The sequence below is a fragment of the Entelurus aequoreus genome, linkage group LG10 (assembly GCF_033978785.1).
Source record: "Entelurus aequoreus isolate RoL-2023_Sb linkage group LG10, RoL_Eaeq_v1.1, whole genome shotgun sequence".
NCBI lineage: Eukaryota > Metazoa > Chordata > Actinopteri > Syngnathiformes > Syngnathidae > Entelurus > Entelurus aequoreus.
Window position 1 is genome coordinate 67,253,783 of NC_084740.1, and position 17,308 is coordinate 67,271,090.

At 38.3% G+C, this 17,308-nt stretch overlaps 1 protein-coding gene across 1 annotated transcript in view; it reads right to left on the minus strand.

Moving 5' to 3' along the window:
* Positions 1–17,308, minus strand: part of prkag3b (protein kinase, AMP-activated, gamma 3b non-catalytic subunit) — a 42,471-nt gene that overhangs the window by 7,406 nt on the left and 17,757 nt on the right. The window contains exons 3-12 of the mRNA XM_062059704.1: positions 15,856–15,919; positions 15,651–15,784; positions 13,669–13,750; positions 11,146–11,204; positions 11,024–11,069; positions 10,889–10,943; positions 10,695–10,821; positions 7,473–7,638; positions 7,351–7,388; positions 7,136–7,282 (exon numbers count right to left, since the gene is read on the minus strand). Coding sequence (XP_061915688.1) covers positions 7,136–7,282; positions 7,351–7,388; positions 7,473–7,638; positions 10,695–10,821; positions 10,889–10,943; positions 11,024–11,069; positions 11,146–11,204; positions 13,669–13,750; positions 15,651–15,784; positions 15,856–15,919 — 918 coding nt within the window. The remainder of the gene's footprint in view (positions 1–7,135; positions 7,283–7,350; positions 7,389–7,472; positions 7,639–10,694; positions 10,822–10,888; positions 10,944–11,023; positions 11,070–11,145; positions 11,205–13,668; positions 13,751–15,650; positions 15,785–15,855; positions 15,920–17,308) is intronic.

Here is a 17,308-nt window from a genome sequence, read left to right on the forward strand (position 1 = left end):
CCACCCACGTTACTCACAACATCTTCTTCTGCATGCCATGTTGCTATGTATGGTTGTGCTAAAATGAAGTCAGGCCCGTCTAGTTTGCTGCCTTAAAGGGCAGTCGTAGCCCAGTCGCCATGTTTTGCACAGATAATTGGACATTGTCGTTATTTGGCAGCGACCAATAAATATAAAAACTTTTACATCAGGCCCAACTAGGTTGCTGCCTAAATGGGTAGTCATTGTGTTGTTGCTACATCTTGAAGCAACACACACATAATTGGATATTGTCACTGCTTACCAGCAACCAATTGATATGAGACGTTGACATCAGGCCCAACTTGGTGGCTGCCTAAAGGGGTAGTGGTAGTGTAATTGCTACATCTTGAAGCAATATAAACATAAATGGACAATGTTGCTATTTGGCAGCAACTAATAGATATGAAAACTTTTACATTTCAGGCCCAACTAGGTTGCTGCCTAAATGGGCAGTCATTGTGTTGTTGCTAAATCTTGAAGCAACACACACATAATTGGATATTGTCACTGCTTGGCAGAAACCAATTGATATGAGACGTTGACATCAGGCCCAACTTGCTTGCTGCCTAAATGGGTAGTGGTAGAGTAATTGCTACATCTTGAAGCAATATAAACATAAATGGACAATGTTGCTATTTGGCAGCAACTCATAGATATGAAAACGTTTACATTTCAGGCCCAACTAGGTTGCTGCCTAAATGGGTAGTCATTGTGTTGTTGCTACATCTTGAAGCAACACACACATAATTGGATATTGTCACTGCTTGGCAGAAACCAATTGATATGAGACGTTGACATCAGGCTCAACTCGGTTGCTGCCTAAATGGGTAGTGGTAGTGTAATTGCTACATCTTGAAGCAATATAAACATAAATGGACAATGTTGCTATTTGGCAGCAACTAATAGATATGAAAACTTTTACATCAAGCCCAACTAGGTTGCTGCCTAAATGGGTAGTCATTGTGTTGTTGCTACATCTTGAAGCAACACACACATAATTGGATATTGTCACTGCTTGGCAGAAACCAATTTATATGAGACGTTGACATCAGGCCCAACTCGGTTGCTGCCTAAATGGGTAGTCATTGTGTTGTTGCTACATCTTGAAGCAACCCACACATAATTGGATATTGTCACTGCTTGGCAGAAACCAATTGATATGAAACGTTGACATCAGGCCCAACTTGGTTGTTGCCTAAATGGGTAGTGGTAGTGTAATTGCTACATCTTGAAGCAATATAAACATAAATGGACAATGTTGCTATTTGGCAGCAACTAATAGATATGAAAACTTTTACATTTCAGGCCCAACTAGGTTGCTGCCTAAATGGGTAGTCATTGTGTTGTTGCTACATCTTGAAGCAACACACACATAATTGGATATTGTCACTGCTTGGCAGAAACCAATATATATGGGACGTTGACATCAGGCCCAACTCGGTTAATGCCTAAATGGGTAGTGGTAGTGTAATTGCTACATCTTGAAGCAATATAAACATAAATGGACAATGTTGCTATTTGGCAGCAACTAATAGATATGAAAACTTTTACATTTCAGGCCCAACTAGGTTGCTGCCTAAATGGGTAGTCATTGTGTTGTTGCTAAATCTTGAAGCAACACACACATAATTGGATATTGTCACTGCTTGGCAGAAACCAATTGATATGAGACGTTGACATCAGGCCCAACTTGGTTGTTGCCTAAATGGGTAGTGGTAGTGTAATTGCTACATCTTGAAGCAATATAAACATAAATGAACAATGTTGCTATTTGGCAGCAACTAATAGATATGAAAACTTTTACATCAGGCCCAACTAAGTTGCTGCCTAAATGGGTAGTCATTGTGTTGTTGCTACATCTTGAAGCAACACACACATAATTGGATATTGTCACTGCTTGGCAGAAACCAATATATATGGGACGTTGACATCAGGCCCAACTCGGTTGCTGCCTGAATGGGTAGTGGTAGTGTAATTGCTACATCTTGAAGCAATATAAACATAAATGGACAATGTTGCTATTTGGCAGCAACTAATAGATATGAAAACTTTTACATTTCAGGCCCAACTAGGTTGCTGCCTAAATGGGCAGTCATTGTGTTGTTGCTAAATCTTGAAGCAACACACACATAATTGGATATTGTCACTACTTGGCAGAAACCAATTGATATGAGACGTTGACATCAGGCCCAACTTGCTTGCTGCCTAAATGGGTAGTGATAGAGTAATTGCTACATCTTGAAGCAATATAAACATAAATGGACAATGTTGCTATTTGGCAGCAACTAATAGATATGAAAACTTTTACATCAGGCCCAACTAGGTTGCTGCCTAAATGGGTAGTCATTGTGTTGTTGCTACATCTTGAAGCAACACACACATAATTGGATATTGTCACTGCTTGGCAGAAACCAATTGATATGAGACGTTGACATCAGGCCCAACTTGGTTGTTGCCTAAATGGGTAGTGGTAGAGTAATTGCTACATCTTGAAGCAATATAAACATAAATGGACAATGTTGCTATTTGGCAGCAACTAATAGATATGAAAACTTTTACATCAGGCCCAACTAAGTTGCTGCCTAAATGGGTAGTCATTGTGTTGTTGCTACATCTTGAAGCAACCCACACATAATTGGATATTGTCACTGCTTGGCAGAAACCAATTGATATGAGACATTGACATCAGGCCCAACTTGGTTGTTGCCTAAATGGGTAGTGGTAGTGTAATTGCTACATCTTGAAGCAATATAAACATAAATGGACAATGTTGCTATTTGGCAGCAACTAATAGATATGAAAACTTTTACATCAGGCCCAACTAAGTTGCTGCCTAAATGGGTAGTCATTGTGTTGTTGCTACATCTTGAAGCAACCCACACATAATTGGATATTGTCACTGCTTGGCAGAAACCAATTGATATGAGACGTTGACATCAGGCCCAACTTGGTTGTTGCCTGAATGGGTAGTGGTAGTGTAATTGCTACATCTTGAAGCAATATAAACATAAATGGACAATGTTGCTATTTGGCAGCAACTAATAGATATGAAAACTTTTACATTTCAGGCCCAACTAGGTTGCTGCATAAATGGGCAGTCATTGTGTTGTTGCTAAATCTTGAAGCAACACACACATAATTGGATATTGTCACTGCTTGGCAGAAACCAATTGATATGAGACGTTGACATCAGGCCCAACTTGCTTGCTGCCTAAATGGGTAGTGGTAGAGTAATTGCTACATCTTGAAGCAATATAAACATAAATGGACAATGTTGCTATTTGGCAGCAACTAATAGATATGAAAACTTTTACATCAGGCCCAACTAAGTTGCTGCCTAAATGGGTAGTCATTGTGTTGTTGCTACATCTTGAAGCAACCCACACATAATTGGATATTGTCACTGCTTGGCAGAAACCAATTGATATGAAATGTTGACATCAGGCCCAACTTGGTTGTTGCCTAAATGGGTAGTGGTAGAGTAATTGCTACATCTTGAAGCAATATAAACATAAATGGACAATGTTGCTATTTGGCAGCAACTAATAGATATGACAACTTTTACATCAGGCCCAACTAGGTTGCTGCCTAAACGGGTAGTCATTGTGTTGTTGCTACATCTTGAAGCAACACACACATAATTGGATATTGTCACTGCTTGGCAGAAACCAATATATATGGGACGTTGACATCAGGCCCAACTCGGTTGCTGCCTAAATGGGTAGTGGTAGTGTAATTGCTACATCTTGAAGCAATATAAACATAAATGGACAATGTTGCTATTTGGCAGCAACTAATAGATATGAAAACTTTTACATTTCAGGCCCAACTAGGTTGCTGCCTAAATGGGTAGTCATTGTGTTGTTGCTAAATCTTGAAGCAACACACACATAATTGGATATTGTCACTACTTGGCAGAAACCAATTGATATGAGACGTTGACATCAGGCCCAACTTGCTTGCTGCCTAAATGGGTAGTGGTAGAGTAATTGCTACATCTTGAAGCAATATAAACATAAATGGACAATGTTGCTATTTGGCAGCAACTAATAGATATGAAAACTTTTACATCAGGCCCAACTAAGTTGCTGCCTAAATGGGTAGTCATTGTGTTGTTGCTACATCTTGAAGCAACACACACATAATTGGATATTGTCACTGCTTGGCAGAAACCAATATATATGGGACGTTGACATCAGGCCCAACTCGGTTGCTGCCTAAATGGGTAGTGGTAGTGTAATTGCTACATCTTGAAGCAATATAAACATAAATGGACAATGTTGCTATTTGGCAGCAACTAATAGATATGAAAACTTTTACATTTCAGGCCCAACTAGGTTGCTGCCTAAATGGGCAGTCATTGTGTTGTTGCTAAATCTTGAAGCAACACACACATAATTGGATATTGTCACTGCTTGGCAGAAACCAATGTATATGGGACGTTGACATCAGGCCCAACTCGGTTGCTGCCTAAATGGGTAGTGGTAGTGTAATTGCTACATCTTGAAGCAATATAAACATAAATGAACAATGTTGCTATTTGGCAGCAACTAATAGATATGAAAACTTTTACATCAGGCCCAACTAAGTTGCTGCCTAAATGGGTAGTCATTGTGTTGTTGCTACATTTTGAAGCAACCCACACATAATTGGATATTGTCACTGCTTGGCAGAAACCAATATATATGGGACGTTGACATCAGGCCCAACTCGGTGGCTGCCTAAATGGGTAGTGGTAGTGTAATTGCTACATCTTGAAGCAATATAAACATAAATGAACAATGTTGCTATTTGGCAGCAACTAATAGATATGAAAACTTTTACATCAGGCCCAACTAAGTTGCTGCCTAAATGGGTAGTCATTGTGTTGTTGCTACATCTTGAAGCAACCCACACATAATTGGATATTGTCACTGCTTGGCAGAAACCAATATATATGGGACGTTGACATCAGGCCCAACTCGGTTGCTGCCTAAATGGGTAGTGGTAGTGTAATTGTTACATCTTGAAGCAATATAAACATAAATGGACAATGTTGCTATTTGGCAGCAATTAATAGATATGAAAACTTTTACATCAGGCCCAACTAGGTTGCTGCCTAAATGGGTAGTCATTGTGTTGTTGCTACATCTTGAAGCAACCCACACATAATTGGATATTGTCACTGCTTGGCAGAAACCAATTTATATGAGACGTTGACATCAGGCCCAACTTGGTTGTTGCCTAAATGGGTAGTGGTAGTGTAATTGCTACATCTTGAAGCAATATAAACATAAATGGACAATGTTGCTATTTGGCAGCAACTAATAGATATGAAAACTTTTACATTTCAGGCCCAACTAGGTTGCTGCCTAAATGGGTAGTCATTGTGTTGTTGCTACATCTTGAAGCAACACACACATAATTGGATATTGTCACTGCTTGGCAGAAACCAATTGATATGAAACGTTGACATCAGGCCCAACTTGGTTGTTGCCTAAATGGGTAGTGGTAGTGTAATTGCTACATCTTGAAGCAATATAAACATAAATGGACAATGTTGCTATTTGGCAGCAACTAATAGATATGAAAACGTTTACATTTCAGGCCCAACTAGGTTGCTGCCTAAATGGGTAGTCATTGTGTTGTTGCTACATCTTGAAGCAACACACACATAATTGGATATTGTCACTGCTTGGCAGAAACCAATTGATATGAGACGTTGACATCAGGCTCAACTCGGTTGCTGCCTAAATGGGTAGTGGTAGTGTAATTGCTACATCTTGAAGCAATATAAACATAAATGGACAATGTTGCTATTTGGCAGCAACTAATAGATATGAAAACTTTTACATCAAGCCCAACTAGGTTGCTGCCTAAATGGGTAGTCATTGTGTTGTTGCTACATCTTGAAGCAACATACACATAATTGGATATTGTCACTGCTTGGCAGAAACCAATTTATATGAGACGTTGACATCAGGCCCAACTCGGTTGCTGCCTAAATGGGTAGTCATTGTGTTGTTGCTACATCTTGAAGCAACCCACACATAATTGGATATTGTCACTGCTTGGCAGAAACCAATTGATATGAAACGTTGACATCAGGCCCAACTTGGTTGTTGCCTAAATGGGTAGTGGTAGTGTAATTGCTACATCTTGAAGCAATATAAACATAAATGGACAATGTTGCTATTTGGCAGCAACTAATAGATATGAAAACTTTTACATCAAGCCCAACTAGGTTGCTGCCTAAATGGGTAGTCATTGTGTTGTTGCTACATCTTGAAGCAACACACACATAATTGGATATTGTCACTGCTTGGCAGAAACCAATTTATATGAGACGTTGACATCAGGCCCAACTCGGTTGCTGCCTAAATGGGTAGTCATTGTGTTGTTGCTACATCTTGAAGCAACCCACACATAATTGGATATTGTCACTGCTTGGCAGAAACCAATTGATATGAAACGTTGACATCAGGCCCAACTTGGTTGTTGCCTAAATGGGTAGTGGTAGTGTAATTGCTACATCTTGAAGCAATATAAACATAAATGGACAATGTTGCTATTTGGCAGCAACTAATATTTATGAAAACTTTTACATCAGGCCCAACTAGGTTTCTGCCTAAATGGGTAGTGGTAGTGTAATTGCTACATCTTGAAGCAATATAAACATACATGGACAATGTTGCTATTTGGCAGCAACTAATATTTATGAAAACTTTTACATCAGGCCCAACTAGGTTTCTGCCTAAATGGGTAGTGGTAGTGTAATTAATACATCTTGAAGCAATATAAACATAAATGGACAACGTTGCTATTTAGAAGCAACTAATAGATATACAAACTTTTACATCAGACCCAGCTAGTTTGAAGCCTATATGGGTAGTCGTGGTGTAGTCGCTACCCAGAAGTGGAAAAGGAGGCATTGTGGATGCCATGATGACTTGGCAGCAAACAGAAAGAGGGAAATAAAGTCCCAGCAAGTTTACTGCCCGGGACATAATTCAGGCCCAACTAATTAGCCCTAACGGTTATCCTCCCTAATTGGCAGCAGCCAACAGAAGTGCAAACCTGATTCAGGCCTATCTAGTTTGTCGTGTTAGGCTACAGTAGAAAGACGGCTCCCAACCTCAGCCAGGGCGATGCGGTCGATGATGGTCTCCAAGGTTTCGTGAGGGTAACACTTGAGCACGCCCTCCATGCAGCAGGCTCTGCAGGAGATGGCCTCCTTCATGGTCATGTTCAAGTTGTTGTAGTTTTTCTGGGCTGCCAGGTTCTTCAACACAAATGGAGGATTAGTCAACTGCCTCATGTACTTCATCTCTGGAAGGTGGGCGTACTTACAATCACGTCAAATCTGGAGTACAGCGCCACCACTTTGCCTAGGAGGTGGAGACAAAGAGAAACCAGCTCCTAGACAACCACAACATATCTTTTGGAAGATGGCGGATGAGTGGAGGGACTACCTTGCTCGTTGACCACAGGCAGGGCGGACACTCGCCGCTCCACAAAGATGCTCAGAGCGTCATAGACCGACGCCCATTCTGACACTGTTGCGATCTCTTTAAAGGTCCCGATGGCCAGCTGACAGATCTGCTTCTGCAGGAACCATGGCTTGGGAATGGAGGAACCCTGATGAAGGCAGGCAGACATGACGGTCTACAACAGGGGTGTCAAACTTTTTGACTCAGGGGCCGCATTGGGCTAAAAAATTTGGTGGAGGACCGAAAGCCGACTGCATACAAAGTATATACATATATATCAGAATCAGAATCAGAATCAGAATAGTTTTTATTGCCATTGTTTGAGAACGGGTTCACAAACTAGGAATTTTTCTTGGTGCAATCGTGCAACGTAAAACACATATAACACATATTTGGGAATAAAAACACATATATATATATATATATATATATATATATATATATATATATATATATATATATATATATATATATATATATATATATATATATATATATATATATATATATATATATATATATATATGTATATGTAATGCCCATAAGGGTACAAAGTATATACATATATATGTATGTGTATATATATATATGTGTATATGTATAAATATGTATATATATATGTATATATGTATATATATATATATATATACATATGTACATATATATATGTATACATATATATATATATATATATATATATATATATATATATATATATATATACATATGTACATATATATATGTATACATATATATATATGTATACATATATATATATATATATATATATATATATATATATATATATATATATATATATATATATATATATATATATATATATATATATATATATATATATATATATATATATATATACACTACTGTTCAAAAGTTTGGGGTCACATTGAAATGTCCTTATCTTTGAAGGAAAAGCACTGTACTTTTCAATGAAGATAACTTTAAACCAGTCTTAACTTTAAAGAAATACACTCTATACATTGCTAATGTGGTAAATGACTATTCTAGCTGCAAATGTCTGGTTTTTGGTGCAATATCTACATAGGTGTATAGAGGCCCATTTCCAGCAACTATCACTCCAGTGTTCTAATGGTACAATGTGTTTGCTCATTGGCTCAGAAGGCTAATTGATGATTAGAAAACCCTCGTGCAATAATTTTCACACAACTGAAAACAGTTTAGCTCGTTACAGAAGCTACAAAACGGACCTTCCTTTGAGCATATTGAGTTTCTGGAGCATCACATTTGTGGGGTCAATTAAACGCTCAAAATGGCCAGAAAAAGAGAACTTTCATCTGAAACTCGACAGTCTATTCTTGTTCTTAGAAATGAAGGCTACTCCATGCGAGAAATTGCGTGACCCCAAACTTTTGAACGTTAGTGTATATATATATATATATATATATATATATATATATATATATATATATATATATATATATATATATATATATACATATATATCCGTAGGATCACAAAGACTTTAGTGTCATTTTTTAAACGAGTTATTGCTCAAAAATAATAATGTGTCAAAATCAAAGTTTTTATGAATTATTGACTTATTTAAGTAAAATTACTTCACATCAAATATTCCACTTAGAAATTTTTGGGAGGTGGAAATATTGCAATTTTTTTTGTTTTTTTTTGTTTACATAAAAAGCAAAGTTTTCTTTGACAAAAGGGCATAAAACATTATCAATAAAAAAATTAAATGTATATCAATGGATGTATCTGTAATTGATTTAGAGCAGTGGTGTCCAAAGTGCGGGCTGGGGGCCATTTGTGGCCCGCGCATACTTTTTTTAAGGGCCCGTGGCAAATTTTTTAAATATTACAACAACAAAAAATAAAACATAAAAATGGGAATAAAAGAACTTACAGGTGTAATGTAACAGGAAAATGTTGCAATGTTGACACTAATAACACAAAGCTGCCAAGTAGACAGTTTTTTATTTATTTTAAAACTGTTATGGCTCAAAAATATAATAAAAACTTATAATTTACAGATAGATCTAAAGTTGATGTAGAGATTTAGGCGTTGAAAATAAAAATAAATTATGTATTATATATATTAATAAATGACACATTTTCAACAATTTTATGAGGGGGGCCTTTTTACATCCTCAAGCCTTTTTTTTTTTATCAGATTTTTTTCATGCTGTCATTACTCAAAACTTAATAATGAACAGAAATGAATGTTTACCTATTTAAGGCTCCAATTAATTCACATTAAATATTTCTCTTTCACAATTTTCGGGGGAGGAAAATAATGCGAAATTTCTGTTTTTGCCATAAAGAAAAAACACTTTTTTTTTTCTTTGACCAAAAAGGCATAAAACAAAAAAATCTAACTTTACATCGACGGATAGATCTGTAGATGATCTAGAGGAGGGGTGTCCGAAGTGCGGCAGGGGGGCGATTTGCGACCTACTACTATTTTTTTAACAGCCTGTGTGGCACATATCAAAAAATAACTTACACATCTGTGAAGGCACCATTAATGCTGAAAGGTACATACAGGTTTTGGAGCAACATATGTTGACATCCAAGCAAAGTTGTCATGGACGCCCCTGCTTATTTCAGCAAGACAATGCCAAGCCAGTGTGGCTTCATAGTAAAAGAGTGTGGGTACTAGACTGGCCTGCCTGTAGTCCAGACCTGTCTCCCATTGAAAATTTGTGGTGCATTATGAAGCCTAAAATACCACAACGGAGACCCCCGGACTGTTAAACAACTTAAGCTGTACATCAAGCAAGAATGGGAAAGAATTCCACCTGAAAAGCATCAAAAATTGGTCTCCTCAGTTCCCAAACGTTTACAGAGTGTTGTTAAAAGGAAATGCCATGTAACACAGTGGTGAAAAATGCCCCTGTGCCAACTTTTTTGCAATGTGTTGCTGCCATTAAATTCAAAGTTAATGATTATTTGCAAAAAAAAAGTAAGTTTCTCAGTTCGAACGTTAAATATCTTGTCTTTGCAGTCTATTCAATTGAATATAAGTTGAAAAGGATTTGCAAATCATTGTATTCTGTTTTTATTTACCATTTACACTTCACTGGTTTTGGGTTTTGTAAATATTGTATTTTATTGGTTTTAAATCTGAAAAACTCTCTAATGATTTTTTTAATGGAAAAGGTCCATACTCTATGAAGGATGCAGAACATGGCCATGGTGTTTGCTTACAAATATGTGGAGGAACTTGAGGATGCGTTTGTGCGTCAGGATGTGGAGGACGTTTCCCGACGCCGGGTCGATGACGGGCAGTCTGTGAATCTTGTTCTTCAGCAGCGAGTAGATGGCATCGAACAGACTGCAGGGGGGAAAAGACGCGAATGAAAAACCGCAGAAATGACCCATCGGGCACAGCGAGTGCTGACCTGGCTTCAGGGGCGATGCTGATGAGGCTGTTGGTGGAGTACTGGAGATAGATCTCTGAGATCCAAGAGAAGAAACCAACATGAAACTTGATGACGGGTAATATAATTACACACTCGTGTCACGTAGAGTCGTGCCTCGCCACGTCTCGATCTTGTGTTCCTCCAGCTCGTAGATCTGAACCTGCAGTCGACACAAGCAAGTCATCAACATTCTATTTATTTATTTTTTTCTCCCCACTAGAAGAGAGACGGCTCACCAGAGGAGACTTGTAGTAACGATGGAGAATGTTGATGAAGTCTGTGATGGTCAGCATGCCTGCACACAACTCAATGGTTATTTCATTATTCAGGTGACAATTTGTCTGCAGTACACCTCTAGTCCACACGAGGGAGCTGTTTCTTTGTCACAAATACATGAGGGTTAATTACAAGAAATAGTTAAAGTACCAAATATTGTCACACACACACGAGGTGTGGCGAAATCATTCTCTGCGTTTGACCCATCACCCTTGATCACCCCCTGGGAGGTGAGGGGAGCAGTGAGCAGCAGCGGTGGCCGCGCCCGGGAATCATTTGAATCAAATTACAAGAAAAAGTCATTATTTTTTAAGGAAAAACTTCTCATTATTCCAATATCTAAAGGAAAATTATCCATCCATCCATTTTCTACAGCTTGTCCCTTTCGGGTTGCGGAGAAAATAAAATTATATTTGCCTGAAATCTAGTGAGAATTCTAAACAACATTTTTAAATACAAAATATTTATTATTATTTTATGTATTGTAATACATACAATAATATTACAAAAACAAGTTCATAATAGTATAAAAATAAAACTAATGTATACAATAACTATATAAGGGAAGTTTTAATATCAAAAGAAAAAGTAGTACAATTATGAAAAAATATATATTAATAAAATAAAATATTATTAAGTTAATTAATTATACTTGGAAAAAAAAATCAATATTACAAACATACATTTAAATATGACTAGAAAAGCCAGGTCTGACCTACAAATAGTGAACAAAAATGTAGGCTACCATTATTAGCATCAATGTGAACTTCCTCACGTTGTAATTGTCCACTTGCTTACTGGTCAGAATGACAAAAATATAATTTTAAATAATTACTTACTTACAAAGCCAACTCTTTTTATCTCCACGAGCTAGCTCATTTCGAAAAAAAAACGTTTAGTGCTGATGCCCATGCTCAGTAACATTAGGTAGCTCATTTTGACAGGTAGCTCATTTCGACAGAATACCGGCCCAGGTACCGTAATAAGGCACCGTTGGATTTTACGAGAATTGGTGCCCAATAGAACCGATGGGATTTGGTCAATGCCAAAAAAAAGTACTGGATTTACTACCCATCCCTTGGTGCCTCCTCAGTCTTCATGACATTTAGGACATGCTAGTCTTTAGCTCAGCCGCTTTTATTAATCCACAATAATGATCGGTCACAGAATTAGGGGTGTTGACCCTCATTTTGCCATTTCTTCGGAAAATTGTGCCGTTAAAGGAAATTTGAGTTTTCCTGACTATAGAGCGCACCGGAATATAAGCCACACCCACTAAATGTTTTAACAATTGTTTCCATATATTAGCCGCACTGGACTATAAGTCCCAGATATATATGTTGTGAAATGAAATATTTACACCAAATTTTTTCGTACATGTTTATTTACATACCTTAATTGTTTCCAAACGGTGTCTGTGACACGGCAGTAAAACGGCTGATCAAACAAAACAGAAGTCATCGTCATTAGCCGCGGAAGCCAGCTCTCCAATCAGCTAAACAGACTCAATAACTCCACGGTGATGTTTTGGTGAATTTACAAAGCTGAAACAATACACAGACGCTCGTAAATGTGTTAGCATTTTAGCTAATGCTAACGACGCTTGCTTGATTACATTACGATAGCACGTAAAAATATGCATGAAAACACTCCTACAGACATCGCACATTGGATGGATAAGTAAGTATAAACAGTTGTAGTTTTTATTGTCAAACTTACAAGTGTTGCTTGGAGTGATGAATGAAGAATGTATATACATGATAAATAAATGATAAATGGGTTATACTAGTATAGCGCTTTTCTACCTTCAAGGTACTCAAAGCGCTTTGACAGTATTTCCACATTCACCCATTCACACACACATTCACACACTGATGGAGGGAGCTGCCATGCAAGGCGCTACCAGCACCCATCAGGAGCAAGGGTGAAGTGTCTTGCCCAAGGACACAACGGACGTGACTAGGATGGTAGAAGGTGGGAATTGAACCCCAGTAACCAGCAACCCTCCGATTGCTGGCACGGCCACTCTACCAAATTCGCCACGCCGTCCCGTATGAGTAGAAATGCTATGGACAGCCAGAATTGTGAACGGCAGACGAATCAGCATGTCTATTTCCGTTTTAAACCTTTAAACAGCAGGACTTAACATTCACTCAGCAGCGCCTGCAGTGACTGAACTCATTCAAAAGATGGCGCCATAGCACAAACAACCACACACCTTTGCATGTGTTTTATGAAAACTGTTTGCTCTATGGTCGTCAGCCAAGAAAAATCCATAAATTAGCCGCACCGTTTTATAAGCAGCGGGGTTCAAAGTGTAGGAAAAACAAGTCTAGTTTACGGTAGTTTTTCTCACGTTAAAACTCTTGATAGGTCTGGTTTTGTCGCACACAAAAAAAAATGTGGCTGTTAAAAGTTGCGGGTGGTCAGGTGAGACAGCTGGGAGGAGCGAACGTTACGGGTGGGCTGAGAGAGTCACTCACCGACAAAACACTTGCGCTTGCTGTCCCATAGCGGTGCGGCTCTCACGCCGTTGGCCACCAGGGCAAAGAAAGCCTTCTTTACCTGCACCAAAACACACACAACTCACATCCAATATTTGCAAACGTGTTGCTTGGTGCCCTAAAATCTAGAGATGTCCGATAATATCGTCCTTTTAAAACGCCGCTGTACAGAGCGGTACATATCCGCTAAAACACGGACGTAGGGCATACTTGCCAACTCTCCCGATTTTCCCGGGAGACTCCCGAATTTCAGTGCCCCTCCCGAAAATCTCCCGGGGAAACCATTCTCCCGATTTCCACCCGGACAACAATATTATGCACTGCCTTTAGCGTCCTCTACAACCTGTCGTCACGTCCGCTTTTCCACCATACAAACAGCGTGCGTAATACCTGTATATGCAGCTTTTACACACACATGAGTGAATGCAACTCATACTTGGTCAACAGCCATACAGGTCACACTGAGGGTAGCCGTATAAACAACTTTAACACTGTTACAAATGTGAACCCACACCAAACAAGAATGACAAACATATTTCGGGAGAGCGTCCGCACCGTAACACAACATAAACACAACAGACCATATACCCAGAACCCCCTGCAGTACTAACTCTTCCGGGACACTACAATATACACCCCCCCCCCCTCCCCCGCTACCACCAAACCCCGCACCACTTTGTGACTTCAATAATAAATATGCCAGTGCCATGTTGGCACTTTTTTCCATGACTGGAGTTGAAGTTGACCACTAAATGGTAACACCCCAATAAGTTTTTCAACTTGTTTAAGTCGGGGTCCACGTTAATCAATTCATGGTAAAGTTACATTGTTTAATGCAGGGGTGTCCAAACTTTTTCCACTGAGGGCCGTACACGGAAAAATGTAAGCATGCGGGGGCCATTTTGATATTTTTCATTTTCAAACCTTAACAAAATATTTGGATTTTTTTTTTTTTTTAACCTTTAGGGCTCCCGGGGACTATTAAGGGTCTCAGTCATTAAACTGTTAAAAATAAGTCAAATTATAATTTTTTTTAATTTAACGCTTACAGTAAATCTCTATATCAACTTGAGGTTGATATAAAGTTAAAAAAAAAAAAGGTTTTCTGTCAAAGACAACTTTGTTTTTTATAGTAAAACTGAAATATGCAGTATTTAATAATTAGAGCCTTAAAAGATCAATAATGCAGGACACCATTGATTTGAAGTCTTTAATATTTTTGAGTAATCACAGTGAAAAGTTAAATAAAATCCTACTAAATATATTTGGGATCCAAAAGGTCCCCCACTCATAAAGTGATACATTTTTATTAGTTGTTTTTTTTACTTTTAGCACTTCAATTACGAGATCAACTTCAGATATATCTGTCGATTTTACGTTTGAACTATTATTTTGTTTGTTTTATGCTCTTTTGTCAAATAAAACGTTGATGTTTTTATATGGCAACCACACAATATATGCAATATTTTTTCCACATAAATCATTTTAAAGTGATATTTTTTAAGTAATAATTCATTATAACATACATTTTTTGTCTTTTTTTTTTTAGCAATGGCAAAAAAAAGAAAAATAAACAAAGACGAAAGGAAAAAAAACAGCCTGCATGGCAGCTTTGTGTCAACATTGCAACTTTTTCTTGTTAGATTTCACCTCATTCCACTTTTTTTAAATGTTTTTTTTTAATTTTTGCAATATTATCAATTTTGCAATTTTTGCAGAATGTGTGGCGGGCCGGTAAACAATTAGCTGCGGGCCGCAAATGGCCCCCGGGTTGCACTTTGGACACCCCTGGTTTAATGCATCCAGCGGGGCATCCCAACAAAATTAGGCATAATAACGTGTTAATTCCACGACTGTATATATCGGTATCGGTTGATATCGGAATCGGTAATTGGACAATATCGGAGTATCGGCAAAAAAGCCATTATCGGACATCTCTACTAAAAACAGTGGCTCGGTACCTGCAGTGACGTGTCAAAGATCACCAGCTTGGAGCTGGTGGGGATGGCGTCGTAGCAGCTGTGATGCTTCATGAAGTTCATGTAGATGAAGGCGTCCCGCTCGGGGCCCGCCGCCGCCGCCCGCGTGGCCCCGACTACCAATCACAGTGGGGAACATACAGATGAGGACATGCTATGTTGGATATCACTGTGAAGTCTGCAGTACCTCCAGTCGCCACTAAGACGTCGCCTCTCTCGTCCTCGTCCAGCTCCATCTCAAATAACGGCACCTGCGAGAATTGGGCCAGAACATTATTAACATGGACAAACACAACGATCAAATAAGGATAAACTATTAAACCAGGGGTGTCAAACTCATTTTAGATCAGGGGCCACATGGAGAAAAATCTACTCCCAAGTGGGCCGGACTGGTAAAATCACGGCACGATAACTTAAAAATAAAGACAACTTCAGATTGATTTCTTTGTTTAAAAATAGAACAAGCACATTCTGAAATTGTACAAATCATAATGTTGTTGGGTTGTTGTTTTTTTTTACACTTACATGTTGCGGTTAGTAGTATTCTATCTTTATTTGTCGTTATTTATATTTTCTGTCAACTCATTGGTGTTAATTTTCAATCTATCAAGATAAAAAATAATATCAAAATCAAATTACAGGATGTTATTTATGTAGTTTGCTCATATTCCTCGACTGATGCACTAACATCATGTGGTTTATTTTGAACATATGTAGCATCATCTACAAAGATACAAATAATTGCTATTGCGACATCTAGTGGACACATTTAGAACAACAGTTTCTTTCATTTAAAAATTCCGGCTCATTTTTATACTTAGCAAACTCACCCCGCGGGCCGGATAAAACCTGTTCGCGGGCCTGATCCGGCCCCCGGGCCGTATGTTTGACACCACTGTATTAAACACTTAGAGCAGTGGTTCTTAACCTTGTTGGAGGTACCGAACCCCACCAGTTTCATATGCGCATTCACCAAACCCTTCTTTTGTGAAAAATAAAATGTTGTTTTTTTTCAAATTCAAGACAGAGTTATATAATAATAATAATAATAATAATAATAGATTTTATTTGTAAAAAGCACTTTACATTGAGTAAACAACCACAAAGTGCTACAGTGTATTAAAAAATAAATAAATAAATAAAAAATTATAATAAAAAATAAATAAAAATAAAAACTAGAACAGCCAAATAGCTAAAACTAGTATGCATATAACTAAAAAAAGGCTTTTTTAAAAATAAGGGTTTTTAAGCCTTTTTTTTAAAAACATCCACAGTCTGTGGTGCCCTCAGGTGGTCAGGGAGAGTGTTCCACAGATTGGGAGCGGCGGAGCAAAAAGCCCGGTCCCCCATTGTTTGTAGCTTTGTCCTCGGAGGTTGGAGGAGGTTAGCCTGTCCGGAGCGGAGGTGTCGTGTGGAGGATTTGGGGGTGAGTAGTTCTTTGAGGTAGAGGGGGGCATTTCCATGGAGGCACTGGTGGGTTAGAAGGGAGACTTTGAATTCAATCCTATATGTTTTTGGTAACACTTTAGTATGGGGAACATATTTTAAGTAACAAAGACTTAATTTAGAGTTATTTGGTTAGGGCAGGGGTGTCCACAGTGCGGCCCGGGGGCCATTTGCGGCCCGCTGGTCATTTTTTA